Here is a 19,007-nt window from a genome sequence, read left to right as displayed (position 1 = left end):
GAAACAGTTGGTCAGAATATATAACTAAAGGAATTTAGTAATGATGACAAGTAATGGCTGAGCATTTGGCATCCATAATTGGTTCGTATCTTAGAAATGAACCACTCGTCATGATTTCGTGTGGCATAAGTGGGTTCTCTGCTATTTTAGGTGAGACAAAGTTTCAAGAAAATTTGTATGTGCATTTCTTTCGCTTATAATTCGCGTTTAATTAGGCCTATTCTATACAGCTCAGGTATTGAAGCGTAGTGGTGACGCCAAGGGGAATGTTAGCAATGGTTCCTATTGCCGTTTTTTTTTAATTATATGAAGCTTGTTAAGGTTGGAGAGTGTTGTAGTTTCCCAGACAGTAAAACCGTAGTGTAAAACAGAAGCGAACATCAAATTATAGAGAATGAGTTATGTGTTGTAGCAGAAAATAGCGCAGCTTACTCAGGATGCCGACTATTTTTGATAACTTGTCAGCTGTCTTATCAACATGTACTAAGCACGATAAATTCTGCTCGAAAAAAAAAACTCCGAAGCTTTTTACAACAGGGACAACTTGCACCGGGACAGACCCAACGAAAAGTGAAATCTCAGTACCGGACACCGGTTTATTTCTTGCACTTTTTAACAAGTACAGCTTTTGTTTTGTTTACGTTAACAGCTAGTGAATTTATGATTGACCAGTTATTTAAAAGGCGTAGGCTCCTCTTTGCTTCTTCAGTAAGGCCCTTAGTGCTGCCAGAGGTGAAGCTCGTGTCATCGGCATATGATGTTATGATGAAAGTTGGGCTTGGATCAATGAAAACGATGCCGTTTATTCAAATGATGAAAAGCAATGGCCCAAATAAGCTCCTGAAGAACAGCGCGACACGGAGGGAAGGAAGACACACAGACGGGCGCTGACTTGCAACTGAAATTTTATTGCTTGTACCGTGGAAATAAATAGGTGGCCACCAAACAACAAAAAGAGCAACACACACATTCATTCATGACACCGAAGGAGCCATCGCTATGTCACTTGCGTGTGACTAAAAGTCCAATTACTTAGATGAAATTTCCAAAGAGGGGCCGGTAACGCATGAGTCTGCTGACCTGGCGATTTTTTTGGCTTCGATGATTTCAAGCGTTAGCTGATTCTTGTGCGTGCCTATCACCTTGGACTTCTTGAAGTCCGGCTGGCAATTTTTTTCCGGTTCGGTTTCGAGTACTGAACAGTTTTCATTGCATTCCTTCTTTGTTTGTCGAAGAAAGGATGTCGCTTTGCTACGATGCGATCGAAATTTGGTGAAATCATCAGGAGACCTGGTTTGGAGAAACCGTTTAAATAGATGGTTTTACCTTTGGATCACATTTAAACAAGGACGATTTATCGAATTCTTACGCGCTTTATTCGGTTCCTTATTTGTCATGAAATCGCAAGCGCAAGAATCGTTCACTCGAGACACGCCCATTTAGTGATTATCATAATTCAGCCCAAAAATTTCAGGCGACCCGTGTGATTTTCAAATGACCTGAATAATGTTTTATTTTATGCGACAGCATAAGAGCCTCACTGAAGCGGAAACCCGGTACCACCCGCCGCGGTAGCTCAGTGGTTAGGGCACTCGACTACTGATCCGGAGTTCCCGGTTTCGAACCCGACCGTGCCGGCTGCGTTTTTATGGAGGCAAAACGCTAAGACGCCCGTGTGCTGTGCGATGTCAGTGCACGCTAAAGATCCCCAGGTGGTCGAAATCATTCCAGAGCCCTCCACTACGGCACCTCTTTCTTCCCTTTTCACTCCCTCCTTTATCCCTTCTCCTTATGGTGTGTTTCATGTGTCCGCCGATATGTGAGAGAGATACTGCGCCCCATTTACTCCCCCCCCCCCCCAATACAAACCAATTTAATTTAATTTTTAACCTGGGGAAGACACTAAAGAAATAAAGAAATTGTCGCTCCAATCCACGCTGTGAAGGTTGTTGGACAGCGAAGCTGTAAAACGAAACCCAATTACCCATTGCGAGGTCACTTGAAAATTCGCGCTCGCAGCTCTACAAAGAGTGAAGCCAGAGACAAGTGAAATGTATGCTGTACGCGTGATTTCAAAGGAGATATGCTGTTTACATTCAATTTTTAGCCTGGCGTTTTTTGCTTATGACAACGACACGAAAACGCAGCCGTAACCTTTACCGGCACCCGCCGGGATGGCTCAGTGGTTAGGGCGCTTGGCTACATATCTGAAGTTCCCGAGTTCGAACCCGACCGCGGCGGCTGAGTTTCGATGAAGGCGAAATGCTAAGGCGCCCGTGTGTTGTGCGATGTCAGTGCACGTTAAAGATACCCAAGTGCTCGAAATTATTCTGGAGCCCTCCACTACGACGCCACTTTCTTCCTTTCTTCTTTCACTCCCTCCTTTACCCCTTCCTTTATGGTGCTGTTGAGGTGTCCGCTGATATGTGATACAGATGCTGCGCCATTTCCTTTCCCCAAAAACCAATTTTCATCTTCAATCTTTACCGGGAAACACACGCTGGGAGAAGGAACGTGCTTCGCATTCGTTTCAGGCGCAGTTATCATACATTATGCGGTTTTCACTTCACACGAGGGCTTCAAATGACGTCAACCCCTTCAGAAGCAGCTGAAAACCTAATGTTTACCGGAACGCGAAGGACGGTGTTCCCACTGTTCAGAGGGGCGTTATCATATATCATGTGGTTTTGAAGCTTGTTTTGTGTTTTTCTTAATGAAAACGAGTACTAAGCTGTATGGTGTATGCCTTATGCCTGATTTCAAGAGATTTACCCTTCATACATTTTTATTTTATTATTTGTATTTTTTAATTTTATATTTTCATATATATTTTACATATATTTCATTTTGTAGTTTTTAATTTTTTATGTATTATTTTTAAACTTCTTTAAAACTCCTTTTTAATACCTGTATATTTTTTATATTTCAACTGCTTTATGATCAGTATGATATACGATTTCTGTGCTGTTGGGTATTTTCCCACTCGAAATAGCATTCAGTTTTTAGCCTGGCGTTTTCTTGCTGACGACGAGGACGACGGCACGAAAATTTCCTTGGATGGTAGAGGTATACAGCTTCGCTGTAAAAAAATTAATAGCCGGAGGCACAGGGTTCGAACCCGCGGCTGCTTAAACAGGTCATTTCCGCTGTCCGCTCCTTCAGACCGCTGCGCCAGCGCCACAGTTTTTTTTTTTAAGCACGGTATTCATAACACTGACAATATATTCTATTTACAAAGATTTTAGGAAACGCCGCGAAAGACATCTCAAAAAGATCGATCACCGTGGTTTTACGTCTCGCCTTCGTCGTGGGGGAAAACCGGCACGGCAGCAGCGGACTCTCCCTCGAGCTGCTGACGAGTCATTTAAAGCGACACGGGGTCGACTTCCCGCATAGCCACGGAAGCGGCGGCAGTAATCGTGCCCTGAAGCCAGCCAGTGCACCCTCATCTACGTGACGAAGGTAGCTGCCAGCCGTAATTTACCGTCCCTAGAGGATCCGTGGGTCAGCGGGGCCCAGCCACACTAACAAAACGACACCGGAACGAAGGACACAGGACGAGTTTGTTAGTGTGTAGCGCGTTATTCAAACCAAAATGTACAACCAACTGCCCCACATTGCTGCCTTGCTTAAAGAACGCATGTTGCAAAGTCTCCCGCTGCGGCCGTTACGCGGTGTCCCGTGAGCGAAACCGTCCAACCTCGCAGCGATGGTTTTTGAAGCGGACGAACGCCGATAAACCTCCCATCTCGCGTAATTCGTGTTCAGTCTCTCACTTCGGGTGGTAGGGCCGCCAGATGCCGCGCGCCTGCCTGCTCGTGCGATATAAGCTGGCTGGGTAAAACGAATCGCAGAAAGCAGGAACAGATTCACGATGCCGAAGGAAATGATTAGATGGAGACCACGCTGTGAACTACATTGCATCAGTCATATGCGAGTCATTTAGGAACGACGATAGGGTAATCTCCCCAAATGAGGGAGCAACACAGGACAGCACCATAGAAAACAGCTTAGAACTGACCAGTGTTAACTGCAAAAAGGCGGAAGCAAATATTACTAAATGCACGTCCGCAGGGCTAGACGGAATTCCAATCAAGCTGATGAATGAACTTGGCCCAAGAGGCAAGAAAACGCTGATAAAAGCATTGGAGACAGTGATAACAAATAAGCTAATTCCGCACAGCTGTAGACAGAGTAAAATGAATTTGATTTGTAAAGGGAATGGAGATAAGGTGACCATAAAATCCTTCCGACCGATTACGATAACATCTGTTACATACAGGCTGGCGATGCAGGCGGTGAAACCAAAAATGCAGTCATGGGTAGAATACTCAGAGAAATTCAGAATTGTTTCAGAAGGGGTAGGCGCTTTGATGACAGCCTGTTCGTGCTTACCCAGTGCATAGAAATAGCTAAGGCAGGAAACAGACCTCTGTATTTAGTCTTCCTGGACATTCGCTGTACATACGACAACATCAACAGGGAACTCCTGTGAAACATATTAAAATGTGAAGGTATCGGTTCTGATATAAATGATTTTCGACAGGAAATATATCAAGAAAATGAAGTTGCAATAACATGGGAAGGAATTAAGATTACGACAACTGTCGAGGTACACAAAGAATTCAGGCAAGGTTGTTCTCTATCACCACTGCTGTTCATTCTTTATATGATAAGTATGGAAAGAAGGCTACAAGGAAGCAATCTAGGTTATAATCTGTCGTACAGATTAGGCGGAAAGGTTGTTGAGCAACGACTGCCGAGTTTAACGTACTGTTAGCAGATAGCCAGGAAGATTTGCAAACTCTGGTTAATTGCTGTGGAGACGAAGGAGACACTCTAGGCTTCAGTTTTAGCGCAACTAAGTCAGGTGTGATGATTTTCAACGATACAACTGATGAGGTTCTTACAATATAAGGCCATGAAATACCCCGAATGGCAGAATACAAATATCTCGCGGTATGGGTAGACGAAGGGCAGATATACACTGAAAAGCATGAACAATCTCTTATTGCAAAAGGGCGAAGAGATGCCGGGATAATGAAACATGGGGCATTGTGGGGTTACAGCAGGTATGAAGTACTGAGAGGTATTTGGAAAGGAAAAATTGTGCTGGGGCTTACTCTCGGGAATGCGGTTCTGTGCTTAAGGGCAGAAGTTCAGTCCAGGTTAGAAGTAAATCAGAGAGCTGTTGGACTATTAGCACTAGGTGCGGGAGGGAAAACCACAAGCGAGGCAATACAGGGGGATATGTGCTGGGCGTCGTTCGAAGCACGGGAAGCTCAGAGTAAAGTACTATACGAAGAACGCCTGAGGAAATTGGATGATAACAGGTGGGCAGCTAAGGAAATACCTACACAGAAAGAGCGTTGACTCACACTGGCGGAAAAGGACTGGAAACCTAATCAGTAAGTATGCCAGTCACGAAGACGTATGAAGAAAGAGCATTAAACGACAAGTTAAAAACGCGGAAGGTAAAATTTGGATAAATTGGGTGGAAAAGAAGCATAGTGTAGAACTATATTGATACTGGAAAAAGCAGATCAGGAAAGAAGCGTTTTATGATTACTCAAGAGGCAGTGCCCTAGTCTTTGCAGCTAGGTCAGGGTGTCTTAGAACGCGCAGCTACAAAAAGACATTTAACGAAGAAGATGACACATGTGCTATGTGTGGTAAATCTGTAGAAACAATAGAACACCTCGTACTAAAATGTGGTGGTATCCATCCCGATGTCGATGCAGGCACAGTCACTCTTCCTGAGGCGCTAGGGTTTAGAGATAACAATAGCCATGTAAATTAATCTTCGGTGGAAATTAACAAAAAGAGATTGGAATATTGGTGGCTCAAAAGCTGAGAGGTGACATAAGGTTAAAAGTGTAGGAAGACGTATTTAAATAAAATGGCGAATTTTAACTTACAACACAGTTAAACAAAAAATAACGGGAAAAAAAGCTGAGGACGGTGGCATCTGCCATCGCCCCCGTTTCAAAGGGGACGCTCCTACGTTCCAGCCATCCAGCCACTACACACGGTAGTGTTGGAAACGCCTACATCGGGCAAGGCTGCGGGGAGGAGCGTCGGACAGACGTAACGATATACAAGCCTGGCTGGCACCGCGAAACGAGAGATGCCGCGACGTCCCGAGAAAGAGGCGCCTTTCTTGGATGGCGTTTACTAGGTCGTGGGCAACTCGCAGTGAGAGCATACGTCACATTGTGCGCACGTTGGGTAAGCTGAACCGGGCCTTGCGTGCAAGGGGCCCAAGTAGCTTGCGCGACCGTCTTCCCTGCCCCAAAGAAACTGGACAGGTTTCAAAGTACTGGAACCGAGTAGACACGCGAAAGCATGTGTTCATTCTTCGCCTCTTATTGCTGGCTCTTCATCTAATGCACCCTCTCTTCATTCGGCGGCAGAGCTGGAGCGACGCACCTCCGAACTATCCCGAGCTTAGCCGAGTTACTGCGAGACTTCAGGCAAGATTCTTTGTCGTGTTTGTGGCGCTTCCGCACTACAGCGTGCACGGCCGACCGACGTGTGAGCGTGCGAGGCGGGCAAAAGCAACACGAGCGACTTTACGCCCCGAGTACGCTCCGTCAGCGACATGCGAAAACGCGCCACCGCTGAGCTCGGCGGTCGCTCTTAAACGGAGCCAAGAAAAGGCACGTCTCCACGGCCGACCCCCCTCCATGTCGCCGCGCATGTTCGACGCGAATGCGCCGAAAGGGTGCGCCTGTAGAAACTAATTTGGTTCGTTGTTGACGACAGTGGACTGCAATCGTTCAGGTAATTCCGTTTCTTGCAAGAAAAAATCAAGCTGCCCGTTAGGAGGGGAGCAAGAGCTCGAAAAAATTCCATGCTCATCGTTGGGGCTACCCGCTCGTTCTGCCTCTTTCCCTTGCCGCTCCAGAAGGAGGAGCTTGTCTGAACCTTTGGATCTCTCCCTCGGGTTCCCAGAGTCCCTTCGCCCGGGTGATGCCGCCGGCGGCCATAAACCAGCGAGAGGTGTCTGGGTTTCGCCTCGCGAAGCGTAGTATATAAGAAAATGGGATACAAAGGACACACAGGGTAAACATGAAAAGAAAGCCAGCTTTGAACAGTCATGGGCGAACACGGAAACCTTAGCCTGGCCTTGGCCAGGCAGTGGGAAGCCGCTTTCGGACGGACTGTCTGCGGTGCGGCGTAGAAGCAGGTTGACGCATAACACAAAGAGCAGCGGCGACAGAAGACAGCTCTGCCTCATGCCGCGTTCTGCGCCGAGTGCGGCGTTCGCAAAGAATAGAGGCACGTGTGCAAAACTTCGATGCGAGCCACGAAGTCCTGCAGGAACTGCAGAAGGATGGAAGATTGGGCGAGTTGGTGTTCCATGGTAACAAGAAAATCGCTATACAACAGGACCAGAAAGAGGAGGAGACAAACACGGCGCTGAACGTACAACTGAACTGAACTTACAACCAGCTATAACCAGCTGTACAAGTGAACTCACAACCAGTTCAGCGCCGTGTTTGTGTAGCGCTGTTTGAATTTTCTTGTTATCCTGCGGGAAGCCGAGAAGGTACCGATTTCGTAGAAACACGCTGGCCCGATCAAGGGAGACAAAGCAGCCCGGTGTCTCGAAACAAGTCACGTGCTAGTGCCTGGCACCTTTGTGCCGGACTACGAGCACCGGCTCAGCCGCGCACATCAACCTGTGGGCCGCGATCTGCAGAATTGACCGAGTCAGATGGATGAGCACGACCCAAGGTTGCAGTTCCCAGGGACGGGCACAAATAGTAAGCCGTCAAGACCCGCATAGCCGAGGCGTCATTCATACGTGTCAGGATGAGCTGCTCACGCGTCACTGCTGGGGCACATAACTGAGCCTGGAGATCGCGGCAGGTCATAAAACGGGCCGACGTTGTAAGAGAACAGCTGCGACACGTTAGCCGAGCTGCTGCGGCTCCTGGCCGAAGTACCATGGCGGCCTGACACGGACGGACCCGCGTGACTGCCGGTGTAACGCGGGGTGTCACTCCTTTTGGAGGTTAAAATAAAACAACCGCGCATCAAGAAGATGACGGGGGCGCGCCTCTCTGCACAACGCGTATGCGGTCAGTTCAGCTCATGCGCTCCCCGACGAGTATCGAGCCTTTTCTGTTAATCTCGGAGCACTAAATCTCGGCCGCTTCCGCCCAAAGCACAGTCGACTCAGGTGACCTGATTGTCAGCAGACTGTCCTCCACAACGTGGGGCGCCGCCACGTTGCTTAGAAAACTGCAAGCATCAAACATTTTTTTTTATGCTGTCCGTGTGCTAGGGGGTCAGGGCTCCTCAAGCTGTTTCGCACAGCTTTTACCTGCCCTCCTCGTAACTTTTTTATTGCGGAATAAATTTGATTGATTGATTGATTTATATATGCAGGAACTTCACATAGAGCCTCCAAGTTCGTCGGGTTTATCTTCTTGGACGCACACATTGCTGCTTCAACGACTTACGAACAATATTGCTTTTCATTTATTTTGAGTGTTATCCCAGGTTAGCAGTCCCAACTGCGCAGAACTTCAGTTTATCAGTTATAACAGCGACTTTGCGGAAGTGCATGCACAGGGAAGCATGCAAGCGATTGCAGTGAGCAGCAATCAAGCTTAAAAATCCATTAGCGGGGAGAGGAGGATCGCGGTAGCGTGAAATATTTTCCAGCGAGTGTATCAGTAGTGTGCTCACAGCAGCATACTTAGGTCACCAAACCAATTATTTTCCTTCTTTTTTCTCTCAGGAACTGGACAGGCGGTGGTCCACCGAAGAGGCCAGCCAGCGAGCACGATGGCCGGGTGTCATACGGGACTTGCTGGTTTGTATTGAGCAAACTTTCGCCAACAGTATGCGCGAGGGTGACTGGGAATCGAGGAGCCCTTCTGCTCCGTCATATGTGATGATCATGAAAAACATGGTTGGTCTCGGGAGTTTGTCACGCCTGGTCAGGTCGCTGCCCTCAGTCCGGGGCACCTTCTCTGATTGCCCCCGCACGTTGGATCAGTCCAAGCTGCAGGGCCAGGGCCCAGTTGGCAGCCCGGGGGCTGCGGATATTCGCAATAGGAGCGTAATGCTGTGGGTTTGGGATTTTAAAAGCCCGGGCATGCGTCCGGATACAAGGAAAGGTATTTGCGGCGTAAATTGAAGAATGTACGAGTTTTGGTGCACTTCCATGCCGCACGCATTGCCCGTAGTACATGCGGCTGCAGCTGCGCCCTTTCAAAAGCAGACGTGAGCCTGAGACGACATACGCATTACCGTCGTTATGGAGTTTACGTCCGAAATGCACGAAATTTCCTCTTCAAGTGTAGCCCGAGCTGCGCAGTAAAGCAGAAGTGGTTCTTGCATGCAGGTGACATTACCTAAAGCCGGTAGAAATGTCAATGAAAGCAGTGAACGCGCTCCAAATAGGAAATATTTGAATGAAACTGTGCATGTGTTCAACCATAGGCGCAGCCATAACACAGCGCGAGCTCAATTGTATTCGTTTGTTCAAACCAGCGCCGAGTTACAATGGCGTTTTCGTATGTAGCAGTCCGAGATCAGAAACGCATACTCTGCCTCTCGCACAAATGCTGCCGAAGAAATGTGTGCACGCGTGAGCGGGGGGTCATGGAAGAGCCTCTAGAAACGAAATGCAAGCCATCTGTCATCGAGGCGACCATTACACACCTTTTAAAACTAAGAGCACGCAGAACAGTGGCTTGGATAACAGGGATGGACGAGTCCATAGGTGTGCAATGGAAGGGGAGACGGGATGCAGCTCGTAGGCTCTTCGCCGTGTTTGCCCACGCTGGCCCTTCGCGCCGACAGTGGCTTTCATTCAACCACCACGCTATTAGCATTCCACCAGCGCCGCTTGACTGCAACTTTGAGAAATGGTCCCATGCTCCAGTGTACGGCGTTACAAAACAGATTTGATCAAACGTCGCTTCCATTGACGCGCGCCGGGCGAGCGGCGCCAAGAAAACCTCGGCGCTAACGCATAGGAAAGACATATAGTAGCATAGACATAAGCGGCATCATTACACGAGAGGCAGATCGCTTCCGCTGCTTATAACGCCACTTACTAATGGCTCTTGAGTTATCATAGAACGCTTCTTTCCTGATCTGCCTTTTCCAGTATCGCTATAGTTCTGCACTATATTTTCTTTCCATGAAACTTATCCAATTTTTACGTTCCGCGTTTTTAACCTGTCGTTTAATGCTATCTTTCTTTCTACGTCCTCATGTCCTGCATACTGACTGGTTAGTTTCCTAGTTCCTTTCCGCCAGTGTGAGTCAACACTCTTTCTGTAGAGGTATTTAAACATCTTAGCCGCCCACCTGTTATCATCCAATTTCCTCAGGCGTTCTTCGTATAGTACTTTACTCTGAGCTTCCCGTGCTTCGAACGACGCCCAGCACATATCCCCCTGTATTGCCTCGCTTGTGGTTTTCCCTCCCGCACCTAGTGCTAATAGTCCAACAGCTCTCTGATTTACTTCTAACCTGGACTGAACTTCTGCCCTTAAGCACAGAACCGCATTCCCGAGAGTAAGCCCCAGCACAATTTTTCCTTTCCAAATACCTCTCAGTACTTCATACCTGCTGTAACCCCACAATGCCCCATGTTTCATTATCCCGGCATCTCTTCGCCCTTTTGCAATAAGAGATTGTTCATGCTTTTCAGTGTATATCTGTCCTTCGTCTACCCATACCGCGAGATATTTGTATTCTGCCATTCGGGGCATTTCATGGTCTTGTATTGTAAGCACGTGGTCAGTTGTACCGTTGAAAATCATCACACCTGACTTAGCTGGGCTAAAACTGAAGCCTAGAGTGTCTCCTTCGTCTCCACAGCAATTAACCAGAATTTGCAAATCTTCCTGGTTATCTGCTAACAGTACAATATCGTCCTCATACATTAAATACGGTAGTCGTTGTTCAACAAGCTTTCCGCCTAATCTGTACAACAGATTATAACTTACATTGCTTCCTTGTAGCCTTCTTTCCATACTTATCATATAAAGCATGAACAGCAGCGGTGATAGAGGACAATCTTGCCTGAATCCTTTGTGCACATCGACAGTTGTACTTTTAATCCATTCCCATGTAATCTAAAATTTATTTCCTCGCTATATTTCCTGTGGAAAATTAATCACCTCATGACCGATACCTTCATCTTTCCATATGTTCCACAGGAGTTCCCTATTCACATTATCGTATGCAGCGCTTATGTCCAGGAAGGCTATACAGAGGTCTGTTTTCCGCCTTAGCTATTTCTATACTCCGTTTCATACATCAGGTGCAACGCTGTCGAAGCTAGCGCTCTTGTTTGCCCTGCCTTCATCCGCGACGAAAAAGTAGTACACTCCTTGCGGCAAGAGAAACATATTAAAGGCTTTGCCTGCAGGCTTACTACATGAGACACTTGTCACCAGCTCGATTAATGCACTCTCATTGCTGACGACAAGCCGTCCCTTTCTCGTGCCTCAGACCACTCGCCGACCGAACAAGCGCGTAACACGCCTACCGACCACTTCCGTGCCTTTCACAGCGTTGTTCCTGACGTATAGAAACGGAGTATATGCACTGGGTAAGCACGAACAGGCTGTCATCTAAGCGCCTACCCCTTCTGAAACAATTCTGAATTTCTCTGAGTATTCTACCCATGACTGCATTCTTGGTTTCACCGCCTGCATCGCCAGCCTGTATGCAACAGATGTTATCGTAATCGGTCGGAAGGATTTTATGGTCACCTTATCTCCATTCCCTTTACAAATCAAATTCATTTTACTCTGTCTACAGCTGTGCGGAATTAGCTTATTTGTTATCACTGTCTCCAATGCTTTTATCAGCGTTTTCTTGCCTCTTGGGCCAAGTTCATTCATCAGCTTGATTGGAATTCCGTCTAGCCCTGCGGACGTGCATTTAGTAATATTTGCTTCCGCCTTTTTCCAGTTAACACTGGTCAGATCTAAGCTGTTTTCTATGGTGCTGTCCTGTGTTGCTCCCTCATTTGGGGAGATTACCCTATCGTCGTTCCTAAATGACTCGCATATGACTGATGCAATGTAGTTCACAGCGTGGTCTCCCTCTAATCATTTCCTTCGGCATCGTGAATCTGTTCCTGCTTTCTGCGATTTGTTCTACCCAGCCAGTTTATATGGTTCCAGGATTTTCTTGGCCGCCCTTTAGTTGCATCGCGAAATTCAGACAGCCAGTGATCATAGGACTGCTTTATAGACGACCAACCCTTGCTGTTTCTTTTGTCGATAGTATTCCCATTTTGGGCCTATTTCCTCTTCAGTTAACTGCGCCCTCTTGCTTCTCTGTGTTTCCTTGCAGCCAGCCGTCGTTGTTCGATGACCTTCCTAATTTCCTTATTCCACCAACTTAATGGCTTCATCTTTCCTCTCCAGCGGTTTACTCCTTTTATTTGTTTTATTTTTGTACAATGGGTAGTTCTAACTGAATATAATCCCACTTTTCCATGGGGCATTTCTCTATTGCCTCCTCTATGTCGGCTGCAATTAGCCTATTTGTTCGTCTTTTAAATTTGCGTTCCCTTTTTGAGTTCTCTGAATTTCGCTTTTTATCTGGTCTCCCAACTGCTGACTTATACGCTTATGATCACTTCCCAGGCTGTACTTCCTTTCTGTGTCATCTTCCATTATTCCGAGCTTGCTAAAGATCCCCCGCGACATTAGGCACTATAGTCAATGGTCGTCTGCCTGTCACGGGATTCCCACATGGTTTATCCCTCACATTTAGTTTCTCTATTTACAATAACTAGGTAGTATCGCTCACGAAAGTCTAGCATTACCTTCCCGTTACGATCTGTGTATACATCCAGATCCTCGATGTGGCCATTCATGTCACCCAGCAGAATAATATCGGCACCATCTCCAAACTGCTTCTTATCGTCATTGAGGCACCTAACTAGATCCTTGTGTTCGTGCCTGCGTTTGTCTCCTGTCCCTAAATAAACTATACCACCAGTCATGTCATTTTACCGGCAATTGTACCCAGACATGTTCTTTGCCAGTTGATTTGCAAAGTTCCACCGGACGCCGCCTCGCGGTTCACCGGCGCTCCCACATGCTTCTCCGCCGCTGCATTGGAGTCGGGTGCGTTGGGACACGATCACATGAGCGGAGACTACTCGACGTTCTCACGGGAACTGACTTAGGACTCGGACCTGTGTGAAATTCCGGTTTCTTTCCCCCTTCCCCCCTCCACTATTACGCAAGATTGGCAGATACGATGCCCTAATTCCCCATTGTTAAACGGTAATCTTAGTTGATTAATAGCAACAACAAAAGACAAAAGTCTTTATGATCCCTGCTACGGGCGGAGCAGCAGCACTGCGTGACTCACTAGAATGCTGTTTGTTTAGATGATTGTGATCTTGCGTCAGCACAAGCAATAATGGCTGATAAGAGGACGTTGGCTTTCGTCGTGTAATTGTCATTAACGCGTAGCAGCCTGGACTACCGCAGTAAATAAAGTAAGATTGGGTATGTTGCAAGCTTATCAGAAAAGCACGACAGAAAAAGCCAGAATTTTCGTAAACAATTTAGAGAGAACTCACACCTGTTAATATGTCGTACGTAAGTTCATATCAGCTCTCACAACGTCGAACGCTAAAAATGATCCAGGAGATCGCGCGCGTCCCTGCGTTAGTGACTTCTTTAACCCCACGTATCGACGTTACAAATTTACTACAAGCCAATTGCGCAAGTGTATTCGGCGGCCGCGAATACGGCCGTGAACGTGTTTTCGCCTATGTTTAATGGCGGTCCTCGTTTGCATACTGTATTATTCAGAACGCAGATAGGGCTTATTCAAGAAATAGCTGCCTAGGCAGAGTAACGGGCGACTGTCATAACAATGGCGTCTGCAGCTGGAGAGAAGAAAAGCGCGCGATAGCACGCAACACCGCAGCGCTTCGAGCAGTGGGAGGACCAGCTGCACGCGGCAAGGTTCAACGGTGGTGAAATTTGGCGAGGGGCAGAATGTCTGTCACAGCGGCACGATTGCTGAATCGGGCAACCAGGAGAGGGACTATGGAGGTGCAGTACAGGCACCCTCTGAGAACCATGTGAGCGAGGTGGCTCTCATGAATGCTCGAGTTTTCGTCAGCAGAGCAGGTGAGCTGGCTGTTCCAGGGAGGTCCACAATAGATGGGTTGGTGTACTTTCACGACATTACAATAATTCCCCAACAATAATTCCTCATGGGTGCCGTAGGTACTTGTAATGAATAAATAAATTATAAACTGGAGCGCAGGATTTATCTGTACTAGACAAGCAGATGGCCAAGGCGCAGGAATGCGTCTGGCGAAGACTGCAGACGCGGTCGTTCTTCAGCCCATACGTGTTAAGCAAAATCTACCCGGACATTCATGCGGAATGCAGATGGTGTCAGGATATGGCAACCTATGACCACATGTTATGGAGCTGTCGCATAGCGCCGCCACCGAGGGATATTATGCGTGATCCTTCTCTCGAGCAGTGGGAGGCCGTGTTGGCCAGCTCAGACCCGGTCTTCCAGACCAGAGCCATGGAGTCGCCGTCAGCCATGGCCATCTCACACGTGCAATATTTGGCGAAACAAAGTTTTACCATCAAAGGTAGCAGTTAAGGTTACACCGCACCACTCTTAAGGAGCCTCCATCCAGTGCAGAGGCCTTGAGCGATAAAGCGGCAATCCAAGCATTCTGCTTTAGACTGGTAGTTTAAGCGTCGTCGTCGTACAAGTTTTCTGCGTCAGCATATCGCGAAATGAAAGTGCGGTCAAATTTCACTTTAGATAGTTCCGTTATCACTAATCATTTTTTCGTAGGAATTCTAAAGCTTGCCTGTAAAGGGGATTTGCGGTTAGTCCCTTGCCGTCCCGATTTTGTATTTTCTCGAGCTGGTTGACTAGTTCTCAAGTTCTCCCACGCTCTTGTTTTCATCGCTTCAAGGGGCAGGGCACGGGGCAAGGATATTTATGCCGAAACTTGACAGTCCAGCATTCGCCGTACCTTGAACAGGCGGCAGCATTGCGCTTCTGAATCGGCAGAAAATGCTCAGTGTTGAGTTGACTGTCACCCGTCCCATTCAGCACTCCTCAAAAAGTAAGACATGACTTGTCATGTCGTCTGATTGATGAACCCGCTGTGACGACTAACTGGCACAGTGCAGAGCCGTGGCGGCGGCGGAAGCATTGCAAAACGAAGGCAAAGAATGCGTTTCCATGGTTGCAGGTACACGTAACAACTTTATTTCGAGAGATTTTAAGGAGGGGCTGGAGAGCCACAAGCCCTCCCACCGCGGCGGCCTCTGCAGCCATACCGTCCTCTCGTGAGCGACGGCTTCAGAGCGGCTGCGGTGGTTCTTTCGTTTCCATAGCGATTTCTCCGCGCACGTGCGTGCAACCGGCTTTCGCGCATCACACCTGTTCCCTTCCTGTGTCTTCAAAGCGCAACGAGCCGGGTGGTGTGCAACCTAGTACAAGCGCCCGCTCTGATCGACTGGACCGGCTGCGGTACTTTGCACAGAGTCACTTCGTGTGAAAAACTGTCGCATGGCTCGCTGCTGCAAAGCAAGCCACCGCTGTATGGTCGTGCCTCGCGGAATTGCCGTTATTCGACCATGTGTGCGGTGTCCCGACTCGCAGTGTGCACTAAGCACCTTTCTTCGTTTGCTCCAGAAAAGCTTGTGCAGGGAAATGACCTTCGCAGCCTCCATGTCCGGTGCTTGCGGAGTGCACCGTCTCAGCCTATGTATTTCTCTGCAGGCTTTTCTCACGACTGCCCGTGCTGCAATGGCTTTGCTGGAAAACGTCAAGGTAAGCGGTCGCTCAGCACCCTAATCCACTGCTTCAACTGCAGCGAACAGCGAACGCGTGGATCAAGTGCGCGGCGGCGCCTATGGCGATGCACGCCAACGGTTCAGCTCAGTCAGCGAAGCTTGAATGCTGTCACGCATCCCAAACTATTCTTTTCCTTCTTGTGCTCATTTTTTTTAAAGTGCACTGAGTAAAAATTCCTGCAATTATTTTTCTCTGTAAAAATTCACCGTGTGCCTATTTTTAGCAGACGCTTGTCGATTCATACTTGTGACGTCCTTGCAGAAGATTTGGTTTATGTTTAGGGGGGTTTAACGTCCCAAAGCGACTCAGGCTATGAGAGGCGCCGTAGTGAAGGGCTCCGAAAATTTCGACCACCTGGGGTTCTTTAACGTGCACTCACAGCACAGTGCACGGGCCTCTAGAATTTCGCCTCCATCGAAACTCGACCGCCACGGCCGGGATCGAACCCGCGCCTTTCCGGCCAGCAGCCGAGCGCCATAACCACTCAGCCACCGCGGCGGCCTCCTTGCAGAAGAGGAGAACGGGTTGTCACTGTGTGGGAGTGAATAGTGATGTAGCGTGGCCTCAGGGACGCGCAGTGTCGACGAGTGAATTTCAAATGTATTGGCTGTTGGGGGAACGGAAGTGGCGCAGTATTTCTCTCGCATCTCGGCGGGCACCTCAACCGCGCCGTAAGGAAAGGAATAAAGGAGGGAGTGAAAGAAGAAAGGAAGAAAGAGGTGTCGTAGTGGAGGGCTCCGGAATAATTTCGACCACCTGGGGATCTTTAACGTGCACTGACATCGCACAGCACACGGCCGCCTTTGCGTTTCGTCTCCATCAAAACGCAGCCGCCGCAGTCGGGTTCGAACCCGGGTGCTCCGGATCAGTAGCCGAGCGATTGATCCGGAGTACCCGGGTTCGAATCCGACCGACATTTCGTCTTTTCCGGCTCACCCTTTTTCGGAGATTAGAAGAGGTGTCGTGCATTTAACACTCTTCACTGACACTGACCACTAAGCGCCGCGCAGCGCCGCATGTGCACAGGCTAAGCATTTCCTTGCGGTTATGCCATAACACTCGTGGAAGTGTTTCTATTTGTTATCATAACATTAACTGTGGGGTAAATGAAATCGTCGGTGGCGACTGCTGTATTCATCAGTACAAAATGTGTCAGAGTGAACCCTATATATGAAATCAACCTTCGGAGGATCAAAGAGCTTGTTGTTTCTTTGTTAAAATAGGTCATGCTTTTGCAATCAATAACATGCCCCGGCAAAACTTATCCGCCATATCTGTCACCGACAAAAAATGAAGTAACTTTTACTGTATATCCACTAACTATTACTGTATACGCCTGCAGTACACTTTTGCTGACAGTGTGTTCACAAGCGCTTGAAACCAGTCCTGTCGTACCTTCGGCTGTTGAAGTGTTCTGCAGGAGAAAGTACCCGACTTCATCTTAACTTACGCCTGTCACTGCCGGACTCGCTCTGCCTTCTGCAGTAAATGGTGTTTAAAGTGCGTAGACGTTCACTTACGCTGTCTTCATCACTGTCGCCTCAACGTATGGTACTGTTTCTCTACGTGCCTTGATCATCCTGATGATCTCCATCATCGCTGTCCAGGCTTCCTGATAGCACACCGTCTTCAAGGAACGCGTTCCCTTGTAACCCCTGCACGTCCAAACGCCCTTGATCTCCGCCCCATCTAATAGTATGATCCGATCGGCGATCCGGAGCAAGGTTTCTTCCTCCGCCAAACCGGAGTGTGCCTCTCAGTGGGTGATCTGGATTGAGATCCTGAGATCTGACTGGACCGTGGGGGATACTGCGCTCCATCGCGGATTACCATTGCTCGATGACACTGCGATAGCATTGGGTCTTCAACCGAATTTCGCTGCTTCTAATCTTTCGTGCTGTATGCTTTTCTGATGGCGCTTCCACGGATCGAAGACGGTGGCGGCTTCCAAATCACAGCGCGGGAGATTGGCAGGTTAACAAGTGCGGGTGGCTGAAGACGACGACATTCCAAGCAGAGCGCGAGGATCTTAGGCTGCAGCGAGTGGTCTGAAGCATCGCTAACCTATTGTGGAGGAACGTTGCTCGAACACGCGGATCTCAGTAGACAGATGGCAACTCCCAGTACTCAGACACAATGGTAGGCCCCCGCAAGCATCTGTCAACACAGGACGTCATCCTTCAATACTCCGCACATAAGTCCTTGGTTCACAGCTGTCCAAGCATCTCAGGGCTATATTAGCCTTAGATCTATCGATAGCGTTAGATAATGTTCCAGGTGAAGCCATCCTCGCCTCCCTTAGTACCCTAACAGGGAAAGATAATGTATACGGCTATCTAAGAGCATTCCCTACCGCAGAACAGCCGAACTACAACTCTGCTTCGTGCAAACCAACCTAGGCAGCGGCGGAACCCCCAAGGCCCTTTTCTCTTTAATATTACCTACCTCTAGCTCACAAGCTGAGCGCCACTCCCACCCGACCCCCCTTCGCACTCGCAGTGTGCTGATCACATACCGCTCTGGGCCACGTACTGCGACTAGATCAAAGGAAAGACACAGCAAGCGGCAGATACAGCCCACGCTAGGAGCATAGGCCTCCGCAAAAATCAGAATTGACCACAATAAAAGTCCCACCTAAGGTTTCATTCTCAGCCGCGTCCACTATGCACACCTTAATCTCTCCATTGCAGAAAGGGAGCCGCTCACAAGCTCGAACGACAGGCGCATAAGACAGCCCTCAGCCTAGCTAAAACCACTTCCACAGAGAAGTCAATGCAACTCGGAATCCATAACTTATTGAAGAGCTTACTGAGGCACATCTTATAGCACAGTATGAAGTTCAGAACGGCCATTCTGTCCAAAATGGCACTAAGGTATAACAGCATGCATAGCCACATGCACACAATTCCTGTAAATATAGCCGACCATGCAAACATACCTCTGCTACCAAAAATTGCGCACCGAACACACGATCAGGGCCGCCGCGAAGGCAGAGTGAAAGCCGTGCGTAAAAATTACTCCACCCTCGCAGGAGCAGTCCACGTAGACGCGGCAGAATATCGCAGGGAAGCAATTTTTTCACTTGGCTGTCGTGGACAATCAAGGGTCCCCCATCTCCGCTGCTGCCATCACTAGAACCGTTCGACCAAAATAAG

At 48.3% G+C, this 19,007-nt stretch overlaps 1 protein-coding gene across 6 annotated transcripts in view; it reads left to right on the top strand.

The window, feature by feature from the left end:
• Positions 1–19,007, top strand: part of LOC144098251 (oxysterol-binding protein-related protein 9-like) — a 165,642-nt gene that overhangs the window by 29,102 nt on the left and 117,533 nt on the right. For all 6 annotated transcript variants that reach the window (XM_077630755.1, XM_077630751.1, XM_077630754.1 and 3 more), the window contains 2 exons: positions 8,753–8,827; positions 15,778–15,828. In XM_077630755.1, coding sequence (XP_077486881.1) covers positions 8,753–8,827; positions 15,778–15,828 — 126 coding nt within the window. The remainder of the gene's footprint in view (positions 1–8,752; positions 8,828–15,777; positions 15,829–19,007) is intronic.

This window comes from Amblyomma americanum, chromosome 7, assembly GCF_052857255.1.
Source record: "Amblyomma americanum isolate KBUSLIRL-KWMA chromosome 7, ASM5285725v1, whole genome shotgun sequence".
Classification (NCBI taxonomy): Eukaryota; Metazoa; Arthropoda; class Arachnida; order Ixodida; family Ixodidae; genus Amblyomma; species Amblyomma americanum.
The sequence above is the reverse complement of the archived record's forward strand: the minus strand, read 5'-3'. Positions and strand labels throughout refer to the sequence as shown.